This window comes from Pteropus medius, unplaced genomic scaffold (assembly GCF_902729225.1).
Source record: "Pteropus medius unplaced genomic scaffold, Ma_sr-lr_union100, whole genome shotgun sequence".
NCBI classification, from domain to species: Eukaryota; Metazoa; Chordata; class Mammalia; order Chiroptera; family Pteropodidae; genus Pteropus; species Pteropus medius.
The window spans coordinates 13100018-13118563 of record NW_024340699.1 but is presented as its reverse complement, the minus strand read 5'-3'; the positions used below and the strand labels follow the sequence as shown (position 1 = coordinate 13118563).

The following is an 18546-nucleotide window of genomic DNA, read 5'->3' as shown; positions in this document are numbered from 1 at the left end:
TGGCTAGCGGTCGCTCCGGAAGTGATCGCCGCCAACCCGGAAGAAGAAGCGGCCGCCCGGCGTCCCCTTCTGGCGCGCTCCCCTGCGTGGGTTTCTGGCAGGTGTTTCTCATATGAAGTAAAGTGAAGGTAAAATTTCTTTTTTTTGTTGTTTGCGCCCAGGAGAAGGCTGTTCGTTTAAAGAAAAATGGATGGAGCGTAGTTCTTTTGTAGGCGGGAGTGTGAAGGCACAAAGAAAACCCCTGCGTTGAAGAAACACGCTTAGGGGCAGACCGCATACGGCGGGCGGTTTGCCCAGCTTCATCACCCACGGGGTCCCTAAGGTGGTTTTTTTTTTTTTTTTTTTTTGATCCCTGTTTGATCACTGGGATCCAACCAAACCGACATGACTTTGCACTTACCCCAATTCCGCTGGTTCCAGAGAGACAGGTTACAGCAGATCTGAAGGCACTGGCCTTGGGGGTTGGGAGGGTGGGCGGCGCCCTGGCCCAATCCTGGGCTTTGGCGCACAGGGCATCACCCTTTCTCGCGGTGGGAATGGCCCGTTACTTCTGCTGTTTGGAGTTCAATCCCGTCCAGCCGACTGGCTGAACTCAAGAAAACCTTGGTTTAGGGTGTCTCTTGTCAACCGACAGTTATTGGCGCTAATTCAGTGCCAGTAGGAATCCTCAATTTGGGGTACAGTGAAGAAGACTTTATTCGGGGTAAACAACTCAGTTGCGATACAGCACGGCTGTGGCACAGGCACCCCTGGTGTGAAGCAGCCCAGTGTTGCCGCTTGGCCCATGAGACAGCTCTGCTCTGCTCCACGCCAGGGTGGTGAGACCTCTGTTTTGTTCTGAGCCAGCAAGAACCGCTTAGCTGGTATACCTCCAGCCTGAAAACACAACCTTCAGTGGGTAAAGCAAGTGCATTCCTTGAGCTAGAGGGAAGCTGACTTGCATAGAGAGAAGTCCCTGCCCCTGGTGCCTGATTGATTCATTCTCATGCACAGGGGACTTCAAATACTCAGTTTGATTGGTCCAAAAAGCACTATCCTGATTGGTTAGAATGGAGGCTCCTTGATTGGTCAGTGAAGGTGCTAATATAGCTGTGCAGCTCCAATTAGACAGGAAAGTCTCAGTCCTGTTGGTTGAAATAGGATGCCAGGAACTTTTTTATGAGTTGGGCTCACACCCAGGCAGGCAGTTCAATGCAGGCGTCTACCTGAAGTGTGGCTTACGTAAGAGGCCCTGGTTTAGTCTGCTAATGGCTTCTAGGCTCTGTTTTTAAATTTGGTCCAATAAGTCCCCAGGAGCCCTTCTTGGTAGATTTTTTTTCCCTTGGGGGCCAACACTCCTCTGTCACAGATTAAGTTTAGAAACAGGACCTCTTATCCAACCTAGTAGAATGAATCTTCACGTTTAAGGAGGCAGTGTTAGAATTTGGACATGAGACAGATCTGGGTACTTATCCTAGCTCAATCACTCACTAGGTGTGAGATCTTGGATTAATTACCTAGCCTTTCTCCAGTCTCTATCTCTTGTTTGTAAAATGATAATAGTAAATGTTTTCAAAGAGATTTCACTGTAAGAATTAAATGGGACTGTGAATTGAACATAATAGTGGTCAGCATGGAATCATTATTTAACAGATGATTTCTATCGTTGCTTGCTCTTGACATTCCCAATATGTACAAATCAATATATGTGATATACCGCGTTAACAAAATGAAGGATAAAAATCATATGATCATCTCAAAAGATGGAGAAAAAGTGTTTGACAAAATTTTATGTTCTTTCATGGTAAAAACACTAGGTATAGAAGTAATATACATCAACATAATAAAGGTCATATATGACAAACCCACGGCTGACATCATAGTCAGTGGTGAAAGACTGAAAGCTTTTCATCTAAGATCAATTGAAAAAGACTAGTTACTTTTAGCCACTTTTATTCAACATAGTACTGAAATCCTAGCCAGAACAATTAGGCAAGAAAAAGAAATAAAAGGCATCCAAGTCCTTAAGGAAGAATTAAATTGTCTCCATTTGGAGGTAACATGATCTTATATATAGAACCTTGAAGAAGCCACCAAAAACCTCCTAGAACTAATAAATGAATTCAGTAAAGTTGCAGGATGCAATATCGATATTCAAAAATCAGTTGTTTTTTTTTACAGTAACCGAACCTATAAGAAAGAGAAATTAAGAAAATAATCCCATTTACATTAGCATCAAAAAGAATGAAATACATAGGAATAAATTTAACCAAAGAGGTGAAAGATCTGTGCACTGAAAACTATAAAACATCGATGGAAGAAATTGAAGAAGACACAAATAAATGGAAAGATATTCTGTGTTCATGGTTTGGAAGATGTAATATTGTTAAAATGTCCATAGTACTTAAAGCGATCTACAGATTCAGTGCAATCTTTATCAAAATTCCAATGGCAATTTATATAAGTACAGAAAAAAATCCTAAAATTCATATGGAACCACAAAGTATCCCAAATAGCCAAAACAGTCTTGAGAAAGAAGACCATAGCTGGAGACATCAAGCTCCCTGATTTCAAACGATTACAAAGCTATGGTAATTCCAACAGTATGGCACTGGCATAAAAACAGACACACAGATCATTGGAACAGAATAGAGAGCCCAGAAATAAACCCATGCACATATGGTCAATTAATTTATGACGAAGGAGCCAAGAATATCCAATGGGGAAAGGATATTCTCTCCAGTAAGTGGTGTTGGGAAATCTGGATGGCCACATACACAAGAATGAAACTGGATTTCTATTTGTACCCTATGCAAAAATCAACTCAAAATAGATTAAAGACTTGAACATAAAAGCCGAAACCATAAAACTCCTAGAAGAAAATGGGGTGAGCTCTTTGACATTGGTCTTGGCAATGATTTTTTTGGATTAGATACCAAAAGCGAAAACAACAAAATAATAAACTAAAAAGCTTCTGCACAGCAAAGGAAACAATCAACAAAACGAAATGTCAACCTATGGAATAGAAAATATTTGCAAGCCACACATCTGGTAAAAGCGGTTAACATCCAAAATATCAAGGAACTCATAGAAACGATAGGAAAAAAAAAAACCCCGAATAACCCAATAATTAAAAAACGTATAAAGGATCAGAGTAGACATTTTTCTAAAGAACATATGTGAGTGGCCAACAGGTGCATGAAAAGATACTCAACATCACTATTCATCAGGGAAATGCAAATTAAAACCACAATGAGATATCACCTCACACCTTTTAGGTCTATTTTCAAAAAGACGAGAGATAACAAATGCTGGCCAGGATGTGGAGAAAAGAGAGTTCTAATGTACTGTTGGTGGGAATGTAAATCGGTGCAGCTGCTATGAAAAATAGTATGGAGGTTCCTCAAAAAGTTAAAAGAACTACCACGCGATCCAGCAATTCCACTTCTGGTTATATATCCAAAGGAACTAAAATCATTATCTAGAAGAGATATCTGTACTCCCGTGTTCACTGCAGCATTATTCACAATAGCCAAGGTATAGAAACAACCTAAGGGGTCCATCAACAGATGAATGAATAAAGAAAATGTATGTATGTATGCATAGAATATTATTCAGCCATGAGAAAGAAAGAAATCCTGTTTTGCGACAACATGGATGAACCTGGCATTCTGCTGAGTGAAATAAGCCAGACAAAGAAAGACAAATACCTAATGTGGAATCTTTAAAAAAAAAAAAATCAAACTCATAGAAACAGTAAAATAGTGGTCATTAGGGGCTCGAGGGAGGGGGTGAGGGAAAAAAGGGATAAGTTAGTAAAAGAGTACAGACTTTCCGGACACGTCCTCACCTTTATCTGTCTTCCTGCTAACAAGAAAAGCGAGCATCCGAATGACAGGACAATTGGAGTCATCGATGCTCCCATTGTCTAGCACAGCACCTGCCTTAAAGGACACAGTATGTATGTGTCAATGGACAAGTTATGGAGGTTTGGAACGGGTTGAGGGGGGTGGAGAAACAGACTTTAGAGGTCAGCTTTCCTCTTCCAGAGCTCTGTCTGCTGCATGCCATGCACAGCTATGTCACAGGCCAACCCGACGTTCTAGCGAGTTCTTTCCTCCCTGTACTCAGCTCAGGACTGAGCTCCAAGAAGAAGCTGCTGGGTAGAGGTGTGAGTGTGATAAACACTTCTGAGGCCATCTGTACAAAGGACCTCTCCATCCCACTGTGGTAGCAGAAATAACAGGCCTGTGAATCAAGTAGTCAATCTCTTCTCTGTCGATCTAGAGCTGAGACTCTTTCATTCAGAGGTGACCTGCATCCCGAGGGTATAGCTCTCTCCCGCAATTAAAATTGTCCTTGATCGCCATCTCCTGCTAGGGTCACCTGTAAAGGATCTTCAAAAACATACAAAACATAAGATTCTTTTTCTTAAAAAATGAAAAATCCGAAGGAAGTTCTGTAAGTCAGTGTTCAGTTGGAGAACAAGAGCCACTAGATAAAATATATCCATATATGTGTACATTACATATAATGTAATTTTTAGATGTTAATTATAGGTATTGTATAATTTAACCATTAATATATAGTCACATATATCTGTATATATTACAGGTGTGCACTTGTGAGAGGTAGTTCAACAGTCTCTATAAAGCTGTTGCCTTCATCCAATGCTGAAGCTTGATGTCTACAGAGCAGGCAGGCAGGAAGGGAAGGTGGATGTAAACGGGATAGTGAGGACAAGCTGGAACCCATGAGGACAGACTGGAATTCATGTCAGTCTCCTGCTGCCCCTATTCTGATAATGGGGGGTCTCCAAGTAAAGCTGGTGTACTCTGTCACAGAAGGAAACACACCTGGAACTGGGAACTGAAGGAGGACCCCGCACCGAGAAGGGGAGCCAGCAGGTAAGTGACCACCTCACACCGACCTCCAGAACATTCACACCGTGGCTGCTGCTTCATCTCCACCCTCCAGATCTCAGGCAAAATGGTTCCTGTGGCCCACGCTAACTGAGTACTTACAGCCTAAGCAGGTCGACGTATTCCTAAGCCTCGAGACAGTTCATGCCAAGATTCGATAAAGCGAGGTGATAGGTACGCAGGTGTTTATGTCACTGTGTATTCTCAAATACTTTATAATTTAAAAATAAGGTGTGAATCCATGTATATTTGTTGTAGAAGGCCTGTGAAAATGACGTTAAAATCCACTCCCTACTAAAAAAGTGACTTTTCGAAAGCAGTTAAAACATTATGTAAATGAATAGTCTTTCCAGTGAATAAATTAACAGGCCCGGTGAAAACGATCCTGGTGATTCAATTTCATCTGTCTTCTTGAGTGTTTGCAAGGTAATACCATCCCTTAACATTAGCACAAGAGATATAAGATAGGTTTTTGCTTGAAATTGGATTCCTGAGTACTCGTTACACAAAATTAAACGGCAGTCATTTCACAGAATTAACTATGGAGCTTGTAAACCTGAACAACTAGACAAGTGTTTCAGAAATTTTCACTGTTTTGCTACAGTTTTTATTGAGCTGGAAAGAACTGAAAACCTATACATTCAAATGCATCATATAAATATTTCATAATGTGCTATGCTGAAGCAAAATACCAAATAAAATTTGAAGTATTTTAATCATCCTTTTAACTTTCAACACTTAACACATTCATGAAGCTGGCTTTGAGATCATATTCCATTAAATTATAAAGCTCTCAACCAAACTATAAGCTGAAATGCGGAGAAAGTAAAAATAGTTCAAATTAAAGTCACGGTTGCTCCCTATTTTATAAGCGATTAGGCAAAATAACAGACACCAGGGTTTTCAGCTCTGTCACCCATGATGCCATCTAGGCCCTCATTTTAAAGTCAGACTACATCATCTCGCTGCTGGGAACAGGTGGGTGATGCTCTGCAAATTAGGTAAACAGAGAAAATAACCAGGAAAATAAAGTTGTTTAGATGCTTGTCAGTTCCTTTTCTGGATTGTTGGAATTTCACTTAGGGGTTTTCTAGCTTTGATTCGACTGGTTATGTTATATTTAAAATTTTTGCTCAGTATATAAAATTACAGTCGAGTCCAAAATGTGAGTAGAAATTTCAGGAGCAGAGTAGTACGCAGGGTTTTCATTAATTTGAGTGTGGGTACATCCTTTGTATGAAAGTTTTTTAAAATCGGAATTTATCGTTCCTTGGCTTCATGACAATAACTGCGTAAATTCTACATCAGTGTTTTTAATTTCCTGTGGTCATTGCGTTGCTTTTAGAAAGGCTTCAGTCTTATCTTATTGTTCTATAAACTTACCAGCTGGAGATAACGACTGTTATATTTTGCTATATATCCGTTTACTCTTTTTTCCTGAGAGGTACACGTTGAATAGGACCCATGAAATTTATAGGGGTATGAAATTTATATAATGACTAAACTCAAGTAGTTTTTGAAAACATTTGTTTTTTCAAGTCATACTCCGCCAAAGATTTGGAAATGCTAATGTTTTTGCAATATTTAAACTTAGAAAAATAACCCCCCAAAACCCAGTGCTAATTAATAAATCTAATCACATAATGCCCAGAGCTTTCGTTACCTGCTTTCAGAGGTGGAATACTCCCCGCGCAGCACCACAAACACGCAAATCCTTACAACATAATTAAAAATCGATGTGAGTGAAAGCAAGATTATTGTTTCATTTAAGCATACCACCTGATGCTTTTTGGGTATTAAATACAGAGAGATACTCCTTTTCATGGCTACTTCTTACCTGTTGACAGAGACTCTGAAACTGAGTTCCTAAAACTGGGTTGGGAGGATTAAAAATTGCTATATTTGAAATGGGCAAAAAATAATTTGAATTATACTTTTGAAACAGTAGAATGAACAAAATTCATGAATAACCGACCCTCATTCTATGTATGGAAAATTTGTGGCAATTTATCCTCTGTATGCATCTGTCCTCTGAGCATTTTCCCTAAAACAGTCAGGACGACCCAATGATACGGTGTCCCCTGGGTCCTCCATATAACCCTGCCAGTCATTATTCCTGTACGGAAGCCCTCCTGAGTGACAGAGAAAAGAAACCGACGATCTTTGCCTCGTTTAGGGCGAGGTTGCCTCTGCTGCTCCAATGGGTGTTGGTTGGCTTAGTCAATTAAAAGCTCGCGACCATTATTTTTATTTATTTATTTATTTTACGCCTACAGCACCTGGTCTTCCTAGGCAGTCTCCCATCCAAGTACTAACCAGACCCGACCCTGCTCAGCTTCCAAGATCAGACGGGATCGGGCACGTTCAGGGTGGCATGGCCGTAAACGCACGACCATTATTTTTAAAGCATCATCATTCATATTGTTTCTCCAAGGCACGTGGTGGCCAGAACCCCATGGAAAGAGGGCCAGGTGGCGGAGTTATTTAGAGGGCTCCCTTTCTGGAAGGGCTAAGGGGGGGAATGAAAATAAGGGCAGGATCAGCGTATCCATGCGTGGTGGCGTGAAGGCAGCACGTGGGTTGCTCGAAGAGTCCAGGCCGGCAGTGGCCAGGAAGGCGCTTTTGCTGCCTGCACCTCGGGGGAGTCGCAAGTGCGTCTGGGCGACATTCCCACACAGCAAGGGGAGCTAGCGTTGGGAAGGAACTAGTGTGACTCCTGCCGGAAGTCTGGGGGGTGAGGATGGTAGGGCGCGCACGTGCAGGGAGAAGGGACAAGCGAGACCGCCACAAAGTGACACAGTTCCAGTCTCTGGCCCTCCACAGAGAGTCCTTCATTTTCAAGCTCTATTTCCCCATTTTGACTCGTTTGAAAACTACCTCTGTGGTTTTATCCCTCCTAATACCATCTCGAATATTACTACTTATCTTCTTCAAATCGCTACACTTTCAAATGTCTAATACTCCCTTTAGTTTCATTCTAAAGTGATGATACTGAAATCACGTGTTTGTGCTTTATTTTTTTCCTGACACGTTAAACACACAGTTATTAAAATAAAAAATGTTGATTCCTGTCCTACCGAAGTCACCTTGAGGCCCCCTTCTAGTCTGTGCTTCACACTTTGAAAAGCTACTCTAATGTGACCCTTCAAAAACCAAGAGTTCAAAGTTGCTAGGTGACCTCGCGTGATGGCAGGAATCAGGAGAGCCCAGCGCCTTGTGGGCTTGCGCGTTGGGGTAAAAAGTGTGAGTTTTTGATCGAGCACTCAGGAAAATGCCTCAGTTCCTCCCAGGAGTCCTCAGAACCCCCGTGGTCAGCCATGAACACCTTTAACCTGCCACCTGGAAGTCAGCCTAATGAGAATTTCCTGGCTTGGGATCAATGCACCCTCACGAAAACCGTGTAACAGGACCCCCAGGCTTGAGGCTCGCCTCAGATGTTAAGACAAGTCTCAGTGTAATTAGCTGGGTGGTATCGAATAAGAGCCAGGAAAATAGTGGCGGAGAAAGGGGAGAGGGCGGGGGCAGGGGGCTGGGTCAGAGCGGAGGAGCCTCTGATAGCTTGTTTTTCTAAGAGGGGGAAAAAAAGCTTGAAAATGGTCTGTGTGTCACAGCGCACTGTAGCCTCACGCCCTTGCTGTCTTATACTATTGGCCTTTACTTAAATCTCTTAAGGAAATCTAACACCTGGTAGCAGAAAACGCATAAGCGGGAGTGATTCTATTCTGGCTAAAATCTTTTCCTGTTAACTTCAGACTCGGATAAATCCCTGTGAAAATCCTAGCCTGACAATGCCACTTCTTTGGGACTTTTTTCCCGACTATTTTCCTGTTAGCTCATGCACGTTGCTTGCTTAATGCTTGATAGGGCCAGACATCTTTCTAAAAGTCCCCAAATTGCTTTCATCCATCGCCCTTGCTGAGGGAAAAAAAAAACAACCACACCCACACATTAACAGATGATGAGAAACGTGTCTTTATTGGATGATTTTTAAAGGCATTGTCTGCTGAGGGCCTAATGAGAGTCATCGGGGCATACCCACCGCCAGAAAGTATTGAATGACTGTCTTATTACCTCACTAAAACAATGAGCAAGTCACAGAAACGTTTCAGGGGGAAATTAATAAATAAATTAGGGGGAGGAGGAAGTGGGGTTTCCCGTTCCTGGGGCTCTGGAGGCCTTCCAGCTGATCGTGTCTATGTCATAGCCCATGGTCTTTAAGAATGTACCATTTCCTGGAATTCTGGAACAGAAGAGGTGAGAACAGGGTCAGTGGAGATGCTTTACGGTACTTTACAGACACCCTACGGCCAGCGAGAGTTCTGAAGAGGAAAGGAAACGAGGCAGATTGTGAGATGATGGGTATGGCCCCCTCCCAGGGCACGAAGTGAAGAAAAATGTGAGTGACACTCACTGCAAGTCCAGATGGTCTACAGCGCTTCATCTCCCTGCGTAATCCAACAAACACCTTTAGCTCTGCAGTTACACCTCTCGTGTGAGAACGTCTCAACCCAGCCATTTCTGCCTGGCAACCCATGAACTTGGTGCAATGGCTGATCATAATCTGTGACCTTTCAACCGTTTGGCTTCTTAATTTAAGACAGAAATGGGAGGTTTCCTTCAAGTCTATAGCTACGTTTTGCATTTTTAGTAACGTTTAACAGGGTAAGACTTCGAACTAACTTTTCCCTATTGGACCCCAATCCTTACCCCTAAAGTTCATATTACTAAAAGACAACAATAATAATACTATGTGGATGCTACAGATGGGAATTGAAAAATCGGGGTTTACTTTATATTTAGTAGCAAGCTTTGCCTGTTTGTCTTCCATAGTCAGGTTTAAACAAATCAATCTTTCCTTACCTATTTTTCTGAGCTATTTATAGAAGCTGTATTAACTCCCATGTAGTAAGTTACAGTGGTATCATTTTGATTAGGTCGTTAAAATAAGGATCTAAAGTAGCAGTTTTTAATTTCAAATTAACTCCACCGTAAGGACCATGCATAAGTGCTCCTGAGTTGGCATGTACAAAGCAGCTAAAAAGCATGTAAGCCACATGACAAAATCAGATGAAAATAATTCTACGGCCATGCGGTTATGCTAAAATTTAAAGATTGGGCTCTGCACATGGAAGACTCCATAATTGTGTTTGAATTGATTTAAGTTTTCCCTGTCTAATGTTGTCCGGTTGGTGAGCAAACATCCAATAAAACATATTCGTTTAAACCCTTGAAAACTAAGAGGCTTTCCTGCTCAAGTCAATAGATTTTGGTATGAGACACGCTTGAGAATGTCAATCCTCAAGGGGCTCAGATACCATGGCGGGAATGCCTTATGCTGTTTTCAGGGTGCATGAGGCTGTCTTGCAAGTAATTGACCAGACTACCAGCTTGTCCCTTAGTTAGGTGAGGGACGTTTGCTGGTTCACAGACAGTGACCGGTTGGACCAGCTCCTGTGGCACATCCCTAGGCATTATGCCCAAATCTTTACACGTAGCATCTGTACCACCACTTTTGTCCCATTTTATAGATGGGAACACTGAGGCTCAGCGAGGTTAATAAATGGGGATTTTAACCCACATCTGTCTGCTCTCACACCCCCGGATGCCCCCCGAGCTCGTCTTTTGTGCTGCGTACAGGTGCGGACATACCATCAGCCCCAATTTTTCCGTCTCCATCGTTATCCGCAGCCGCCATCAGGGACTTGGTTTCTGACTCGGTGAGTTCTCTAGCACCACTCTCAAACTTCTGGAGGAAAAACCTACAGGACAGTCAAGATCGAGGGAAATTTCTGAAAGACCATGCTTTTCCTCACCTACCCTTTCTTTTTTCCCTTGAAGCAAACTGTGTTCCCAGCAATTGCAATAATCGGTCAAGGTCTTAGTCAGCAAAGGTTTCCTTCACTGTAGAAACTAATGGTGGGCATTTCGTGTTTGAAAGTATATTTCAGAGTTTTGTCGGTAAGTCCATTTGCCAAAGAAAAGCCCTAAAATTGTTGGATTTTAGCACCTGCAGTCTTAGGTGCTCATAGTTAGTGCTTCGCATGGATCCGAGTGTGGCCAGCTGACTTGTATTCTTCCCTTTCCTGGGGCTCTGCCAAATTACCAGCATCAAGGCTGGCTATTGAAAAAATACTGAGCAAACTGGCCTCTACTGCACCCCAGCTCACTAGCAAGGTCGGAGTGCGAGACACACTTAGGATAAAGCTTACTTAAGCTCTTCTTCATCCAGATATCCACTCTGGTCGTTGTCTATGAACCGAAAAACATCCTTCACCTGACTGGCCGACATCTTGGAGAGGCCGGATGTCTGGAAGAATTTTTGGGGTTCAAAAGTATCTGGGTCTGAAACAGAGAATGGGTTATCCTGATGCTCATTGGGTCACATTCCATATTTGGGCCAAGGTGCTGAAAACACAGTTTATTGGAAATACTTTTCATAATATCATTGAGCTATAGGAATGCTCTATTAAAAAAAAAAAAATTTGTTTTTAAAGATAAAGAGGACCGTGAAAGCCAAGACAGGACGGCTTCGCGTGTCATCTCCTATCCCCAAACCCTTCCTCAGCTTTCCCTTTCCACTCGACTCGCCCATCTCCCCTTCTCCCTCCTCCGCTCCTCTGTGCCTCCCCTGCCAATTGTACAGGCTCTGTGTCTAAGACTGCAGCATCACTGGTCTAAGTGGTGAGGGGAAGTGCGGTCACGGGACTCAGACAGGCTACGGGGCTTCCACTGATTTCTTTTTTCACGTCGTTTCTTTCGCCTCGCAGAAATGGAATCATATGCTCAGATCTCATATCCCTGTAATTTTAGTTAATTAATAACAGTTTTATTCCTTGATCCTATGAATTTTCAGCAAAGTTCACATTTCCATTTTTGTGGCTTTGCCGGAAGTACGAACACATGAGAAAAACCCACCCCTGCCTCATGTGCCCTTTACCTTGGCACTCCTGCAGGGCTGCTGCAATGTCATCAGCACTAAGGACGTCTGTGATGCTCATTCTCCACCTATTCGCAGGACAAATGACATTTGGTAAATGGCAAGTTGGAACATGCGCGTCTGGGGGAGTCCACCCTCTTTGTCCCGCTGAAACTGTATATTTGTTGATAATTTTTAAAAATTTGATAAGTGTGGTCTTCATTGATTGGACAGAATATCCAAATAAAAACCAAATACTGAAAAGATCCCACCCTCCTTTGTCTCGATGCCCCAAACATAAAATAAAAAGTACAACCTACAGAACGATTTGATTCTGTTTTCTTATTTAGAATTATAATTACCTAATTGGTCACATATTTAAGCACCTACAAACCATTCAGAAGTAAACCACGTTACAATTGCCATAGCATTCTCATATATCAGCCAAAGAAACAATGTTGCAAATTCCAGGTGGGAAAGGATAGAGCTTGGGCTGCATGGAGACCTGTGGGAGCGATGCCTTTTGTCCTGAAGGATGAGAATCAGAGACATGAAAAGCCCATCTCCCAGAGATCAAAATCCTTCCAGGTGTCAACTCCATGGAAAAAGAGAAATCTGAGCACAGCATGTGCCAGCCTAATAGGAATGCATGCAGAAAAGAAGAGTCTGGGGTCTGGTAGGTCCACCAGCTACTCACCGTTTTAGATTTTTCCCCAAGAAGAATCAAGAAAAAGTTGAAGGAGCAAAAAACGGATGTGGTTTTGCTGCCTTACTGACCTACCTTATATAGGATCGAAAAAGTGATAGTAAGAACCTCTTAGATTTCCTTTTCAAGGATCAAGTGGACATAGCTCAAATGTCTTGCCTCACCAATGAAACCTTTTTTTTTTTTCTATTTATATCTCAAGGGAATGTGGGTAGGAACAGCCAATTTTTAAAAACAAACCTCAACCAACCTTAACTAAGGTTTCAGTTCTGCAAGTGAACCCCTCAGGCGAAGCAGAGAGAAGGTACTAGGGAACTGGTAAGGAGGAGACAGTGGCTGAAACGAGGCAAACACGTATGAGGGTGCTCCGTAAACTGGAAAGGGCACCCCAGATGTTAGTGGCCGTCACTTGAGGCAGGTCTATTGTCACCCTCTGAAACTGTGGATACGTGCGGCTGACCTCAGTCCAGAGTTGAGACTCAAAGTCATTGTGTCAGATGGACACACAGGACTTGTCCAGCAAACGATGGCACTGGGTAGATGACTTTCCAAAGGAGCCTTGACTTTGATATTTTCCAGCTATATCTTAAGTTGCACACACTAAAAAGACAACAAGGGGACATAGAACCAACGATTCCCAATCCCGTAGCTAAAATTTGCAGAAAACATATGAGGCCGAGACTTGAAACCTCAAGATGTGTTTCTGCTGTGAGCAGACATTTACTGAGTCCCCTGTATGCCCAGGGCTGTGCTAGACTCTATTTTTTAAAACGGTGGTTAAAAACACATAACAAAATTTACAATCTTGGCCATTTTGAAGTATACTACAGTATAGTAGCATCCACTATATGCACAGAGTTCCACGACAGCTCTCTAGAACTTTTTCACCTTGCAAAACTGAACTCCATACCCACTGAATAAGAATGCTCCATTCTCCCTCCACCAAGCCACTGGCGACCACTGTCTGTCTCTTTGAGTTGACTGCGTTAGATATCTCTTATAAATGGAGACACACAGTTTTTTGTCCTCTTGTGAATGGTATATTTCACCTAGCATAATTTCCTCAAGGTTCATCCACATGTAGCATATGTCAGTTTCCTTTTTTTTTTTTTTTAAATGCCGAATTCAAGTTTTTAAAAGTCAAAGACTAATCCCACGTTGCAATCAGAAATATTCAGTGGCTTTGAAGTAGACAATTCAGGAGCTCTAGAGGGGCCTCAGAGTCTTCCCTAGGTGATACAGTCCGGACAGTCATCTTCAATTTGCCCCAAATATAGTCCCCTACCTCCACCTTTGCATGTACTTTAATGTCATCAACGCAAAGTTTCTCACAGCAACACCTACCACATTTCTTAAATTACTGAACCCCAAACCAGCCCCAGCCTGTCTTCCCACATTATGTGCCCCAATTCCTAGCATGGTGCCTGACCTAGTTAAGGGCTCAGTAATTATCCAATGAGCGGATACATAAAAACAGCAAAAAGAACTTGCAAATGGGATTACCAGCCAGCATCAACTTGCCCAGCTCATAAAAGACAGTTTCTGAAAATGTCTCAGGAGTTTGGAGTTAGGTTTCTGACATTAAATTCTCATAGAAACTGAGTCTTTTCTTTTTGTAGAAGGGTTTCCAATTGTCCGTAGAGATAAATTTTTTTTTTTAAATCTGCCCACTTAAATGCAAATAGCATATGGGTTAAACCAAGACACTCTAGATTTTTATGCCATTTTTCTGATAGAAAATAAAGACAACAGAAACCCAGTAAACATGTCATCTGAATCAACAAGGCAGCTAAGATGATGACTTGAATTCCACTATTGCAATCTGCGGTGAAAATGTTGATTCACGCAAAAGGGTAAATAACGTGCGATTCCACTAATATGAGGCACTTAGAGTAGACTAATTCACAGAGCTAGGAAGTAGAAGGGTGGGTGCCAGGGGCTGAGGGAAGGGGATGGGGAGTCAGTGTTTAATCGGGACAGAATTTCAGTTTGGGGAAGATAAAAAGTTCTGGGGATGGATGATGGTGACTGGTTGTACGACAGTGTGACTGTACTTAGTGACACTGAATGGTACACTTAAACATGCTTAAGATGGTAATTTTTATGTTATGTGTATTTTACCACAATAAATTCACAAGTACTCCCAGGGAGGAGTAGAAGGAAGATTTGGAAGTAGAAGGTTTTAGCTAGAGCCCAGCTCTGTCTTTTACCGGCGTGAGACTCCAGACCCATCTCCTCTTGTAGGAAATAGGAGTAATGCAAGTGTCTGCTGGTAACCTTCCCACCATTCTTCTAAAGATCAAGGGACCAGCTGCAGATCTACAAACATCCAGAAGTTCACAGAGTCCCCTGTTAAATCCCACCCATGTCCTGAGATAGCAAGATTTCATTCTGTGGATCCATTCCACTCGATTGGTAGGGGCTTCCTGGAGCGGACGGAGTGGACACTGGGATCAGCTGGCAATGTCTGCGGTGGGGAAAGACCGACTGTGCTTTTGGGCTTTGCTACTGCCAGTGGCCCTGGACTCTCAGGTGTTCGAAGCTGTTCCCAGTCAATCACCTGTTCCAATCCAAACCTCCAGAAGACTTCTTAATCCACAGACTTCCTCCCCCCGGAGCCCCCACACTCATCACCTGGCGATCGCGTAGCTCTGGGACATCTCTCCATCTATGCTGGCCTGACCCATCTCCTGACTCACTGGCTTGTCTCTGGTGTCGTCACTGCCTGTGCCCACCTGGGCTGCCGTGTTCAAATCTCTTGCTCATGTCTGAGGCCCACTTTTCAACATATATGCCACTTCCATACTCTCTCAATAGATGTGACCTCCTAAACATTTCTCAGCTTCATCTTCTCTCCACGCCCCGCTGTCACCACCACTAGCCCAAGCCACCGTCATCTCTTTTGGGAAGAACTAGTGCATTCCTACTGGCCAACCCTCATCCACATGGACTCCCCTCCAACCTAGCTGGGTGGCTCTTTTTAAAACCCAAGTGTGCTATGGCCATGCCACCCTGAATAAGCCCGATCCTGTCTGATTTCGAAAGCTAAGCAGCATCGGGCCTGATTAGTACTTGGGATGGGAGACCACCTAGGAAGACCAGGTGCTGTAGGCGTAAAAAATTAAAAAATGAATGAGGGATTGTAAGCTGACAAGGTCCTTGCAATCTGTGAGGTCAATCAAGGGTTGCCTCACCTAAAAATAAATAAATAGATAGATAGATAGATAGATAGATAGATAGATAGATAGATAGATACATAGATACATAGATACATAGATACATAGATACATAGATAGATAGATAAATGAATAAAACCCAAGTGTGTTAGTTTCCTAGAGCTGCCATAACGAAGTACCACAGATTGAGTGGCTGAAAACAACAGAAATCTATTGTCTCAAGTTTTGGAGGCCAGAAGTCTGAAATCGAGGTGTTTCAAGGCTCCCTCTGAGGGCTCTAGGGGGAGAGTCCTTCCTTGCCTCTTCTAGCTCTGATGCTCGCCCGCAATCCTTGGTGTTCCTTGGCTTGTAGCGGCATCCCTCCATTCTCTGACTTTGTCGTCACATGGCCAACTTCTCCTTTCGTGTCCTCTTCTAATAAGGACACCAGTCATATTGGATTAAGTATTCGCCCTACTCCAGTATGACCTCATCTTAACTAATTAGATTTGCAATAACCCTATTTCCAGATATGGACACATTTTGAGATACTAGGAGTTAAGGCTTGAGTATATCTTTTGGGGGACACAGTTCAAGCCTAACTCCAAGAATATGGCTCCCCACTCCTCCCACCCTCAACCCCATGTTCGACACTGGCTTCCACTTATTCCTAGATTGAAGACAAAAGTCCTCCCCATGGCCTTGGAGGCCCGGCGTGACGTGTGGGCTTCTCCAGCCTCATCTCACACCATCCTCCCCCGCTTCCTCCAGCGATGGCCCCTTGTACTGTTTCCTTTGCCTGGAACACTCTTCTCCTTCCTCTTGCCTTAGGAGTCTCGCACGCAGCCTTTACGTCCCTCCTCAAGCATCCCTTCTTCCAGGAAGCCTTTCCTGACTCCCAGACTGGGTCATACCCCCACTTCACAGGTGGTTGAACCTCCATGCTCCTCTCTTGTACCAAATCACAGTTGCATGGTCCCCCTTGCTGGACTGCTGAGTAGTGTCTCTGCCCTAGACAGTAAGAGCCACGATGGCAGGTTCAGGGTCTGTGTTTGCTCAGCTCTGTATCCCCAGCGTCCAGTGTGGGCATACATGAAGACCAACTAATAAGAAAGGTAATGGCTATTTATTAGAGCCTCGCATAGCAAGGAAGTGGCCCACCATCACTTGTGCTAGGCAGACTCCGAGGCTGGCAGAGGGGTGGGAAAGCTTTGGAGTGGAAACAAGGAGTGGCTTCAGATGGGCCCTGATTGGTGGCCTGGAGAAGTTGGAGGCGGCTCACTAGAAGCAGGACATCTTATGTCATTGGTTAGGGGAGCATATTTGGCTTGGTCCCAAGTTGGAAGCAGGACAAAAATGAGGGAAGCTGCCAGTTAATAATTAAGTCCCACCATTTTTGGCCAATTGTCACAGGGGTTATTGTTTGGCTTCCTAGATTACTTGTCAGACACAGTAATTGGCTTCCCACAAGTCTGATTTGTAGAGAGTAGGCTGGCTTCCTGGTCTGGTTGCTGCAGATAGTGGGTCAGAGTTCTGTTTTTACATATACTTTGGCCATCGTACATTTTTATATTCAATCTTCCACTTACACCTTCCTTGTCACATTGTAAATATTCAGTAAATACGCTGTGGAATGAATGAACTTGAGCAGGTCTCTTACTGAGAGCCTCAACTTCCCCCTTTTAAAGTGAAGATAATAATAACAGAACCTACTCTGTAGGGTCATTGACAAGTGATCCACGTAGAGCGCCTGGCATTGTGCCCGACACACAGTTCTCCTTTACCCCTCTGTCACCACTGCCACATTCACAACACTTCTGACACCAGATGTGCTTTTGTCGGTGCGGGGGGTGGGGGCGGATTTCCCCACAACGAGCAATTCTGTGCAGCACCAGCTTGGCACCCTATACAGTTCAGTTCAATTCTGACCACCTGGGGATAGTGTCAGATCCCACAACATAAGAGTTCAGTCCCATGAGACTGCACCCCTACTTTAGACGCCAATCACAAGTCTAGTTTGTCACCTGTGCTTCTGACCAACCAGCTCTAAATAGAAGGTTCTCACGACCCACTCCTTGGGGTCCATTAATTTGCTAGAGTAGCTCACAGAACTCAGGGAAACTGTTTACTTACTGTTTACCAGCTTATTATAAAAGGATATGATAAAGGATAGAGATGAACACCCAGATGGAAGAGGTGCGTAGGGCAAGGGGCACCAAGCTTCCATGCCCTCGCTCGGCACCTACACGTGCTCACCCACCCAGAAGCTCTCTGAAGGTACTTCTGAGGTTTTTATGGAGGCCTCCTCATGTAAGCATGATCAGTCAGTGACTCCATTCCAGCTCCTCGCCTCTCTCTGGAGGATGGGGGATGGGGCTGAAAGTTCCAAGCTTCTATCAGGGCTTGGTCTTTCTGGAGACCAGCCCCCATCCAGGAACCATCCAGGAGCCCACGTGGGGTCACCCCATTAAAACAAAAGTCTCTTATCACCCAGGAAATTCCAATGGTGTTAGGAGCTCTGTGCTAAGAACCAGGGATGGATATATGTGTGTGTGTGTGTGTAGGTACATACATTTTTTTTCTATTATTTTACATCTATACAGTGAGAACTCAAGGGTTCTATAATGTATTCACTCATATTTATTATTTCTATGTAATATTTAATTAGCCAATCAGTAATAACTTTTTTATTTCCAATGCCAGGCATGTATAGGCATTCCATAATAATTTATTATTATAAAAAAATAATCAATGAATAAATAATCAATGAATAAAAAAACTGATGTCCTAAGAGTTTGGGGAAATTCCCCAAGGTCAGACAGCTGGGAAAGTCAGAGCGAGGGTGGGCTCCCGAGTCTTTTGTCGTCT

At 43.3% G+C, this 18546-nt stretch overlaps 1 protein-coding gene, 1 long non-coding RNA gene and 2 pseudogenes across 3 annotated transcripts; 2 read left to right on the top strand and 2 right to left on the bottom strand.

Moving 5' to 3' along the window:
- The first annotated feature begins 3 nt into the window (after positions 1-3).
- On the top strand, positions 4-5284 carry LOC120616648 (uncharacterized). Its single transcript, XR_005656647.1, has 2 exons — positions 4-128; positions 4594-5284. It is a non-coding gene; the product is annotated as an uncharacterized LOC120616648 (long non-coding RNA).
- A 1884-nt stretch (positions 5285-7168) lies between these two features.
- Positions 7169-7287, bottom strand: LOC120617145 (uncharacterized; annotated as a pseudogene).
- A 1570-nt stretch (positions 7288-8857) lies between these two features.
- Positions 8858-12085, bottom strand: OCM2 (oncomodulin 2). 2 transcript variants are annotated; one of them, XM_039880259.1, is made up of 4 exons: positions 11839-12085; positions 11111-11243; positions 10551-10660; positions 8858-9141 (listed from the first exon to the last, which is right to left on the bottom strand). In XM_039880259.1, the coding sequence occupies exons 1-4, from the start codon at positions 12038-12040 to the stop codon at positions 9116-9118; spliced, it is 471 nt and encodes a 156-aa protein (XP_039736193.1). In that variant the 5' UTR covers positions 12041-12085; the 3' UTR covers positions 8858-9115. The 2 variants fall into 2 exon arrangements, with proteins under 2 accessions (XP_039736193.1, XP_039736183.1); XM_039880249.1 differs by lacking the exon at positions 8858-9141 and having other exon boundaries at positions 10460-10660.
- A 3432-nt stretch (positions 12086-15517) lies between these two features.
- LOC120616993 (uncharacterized) lies at positions 15518-15637 on the top strand (annotated as a pseudogene).
- The last annotated feature ends 2909 nt before the right edge of the window (positions 15638-18546 follow it).

What these genes read in the sequence shown, in the direction of transcription:
- OCM2 (XM_039880249.1), bottom strand. Translation starts at nt 12,040, where the DNA reads ATGAAGACCACACTTATCAAATTTTTAAAAATTATCAACAAATATACA. An exon ending in AGCCCTGCAGGAGTGCCAAG is followed by an intron (nt 11,244 to 11,838) that starts GTAAAGGGCACA and finishes TCTCTGTTTCAG; the next exon opens with ACCCAGATACTTTTGAACCC. An exon ending in CTGGATGAAGAAGAGCTTAA is followed by an intron (nt 10,661 to 11,110) that starts GTAAGCTTTATC and finishes ACTGTCCTGTAG; the next exon opens with GTTTTTCCTCCAGAAGTTTG.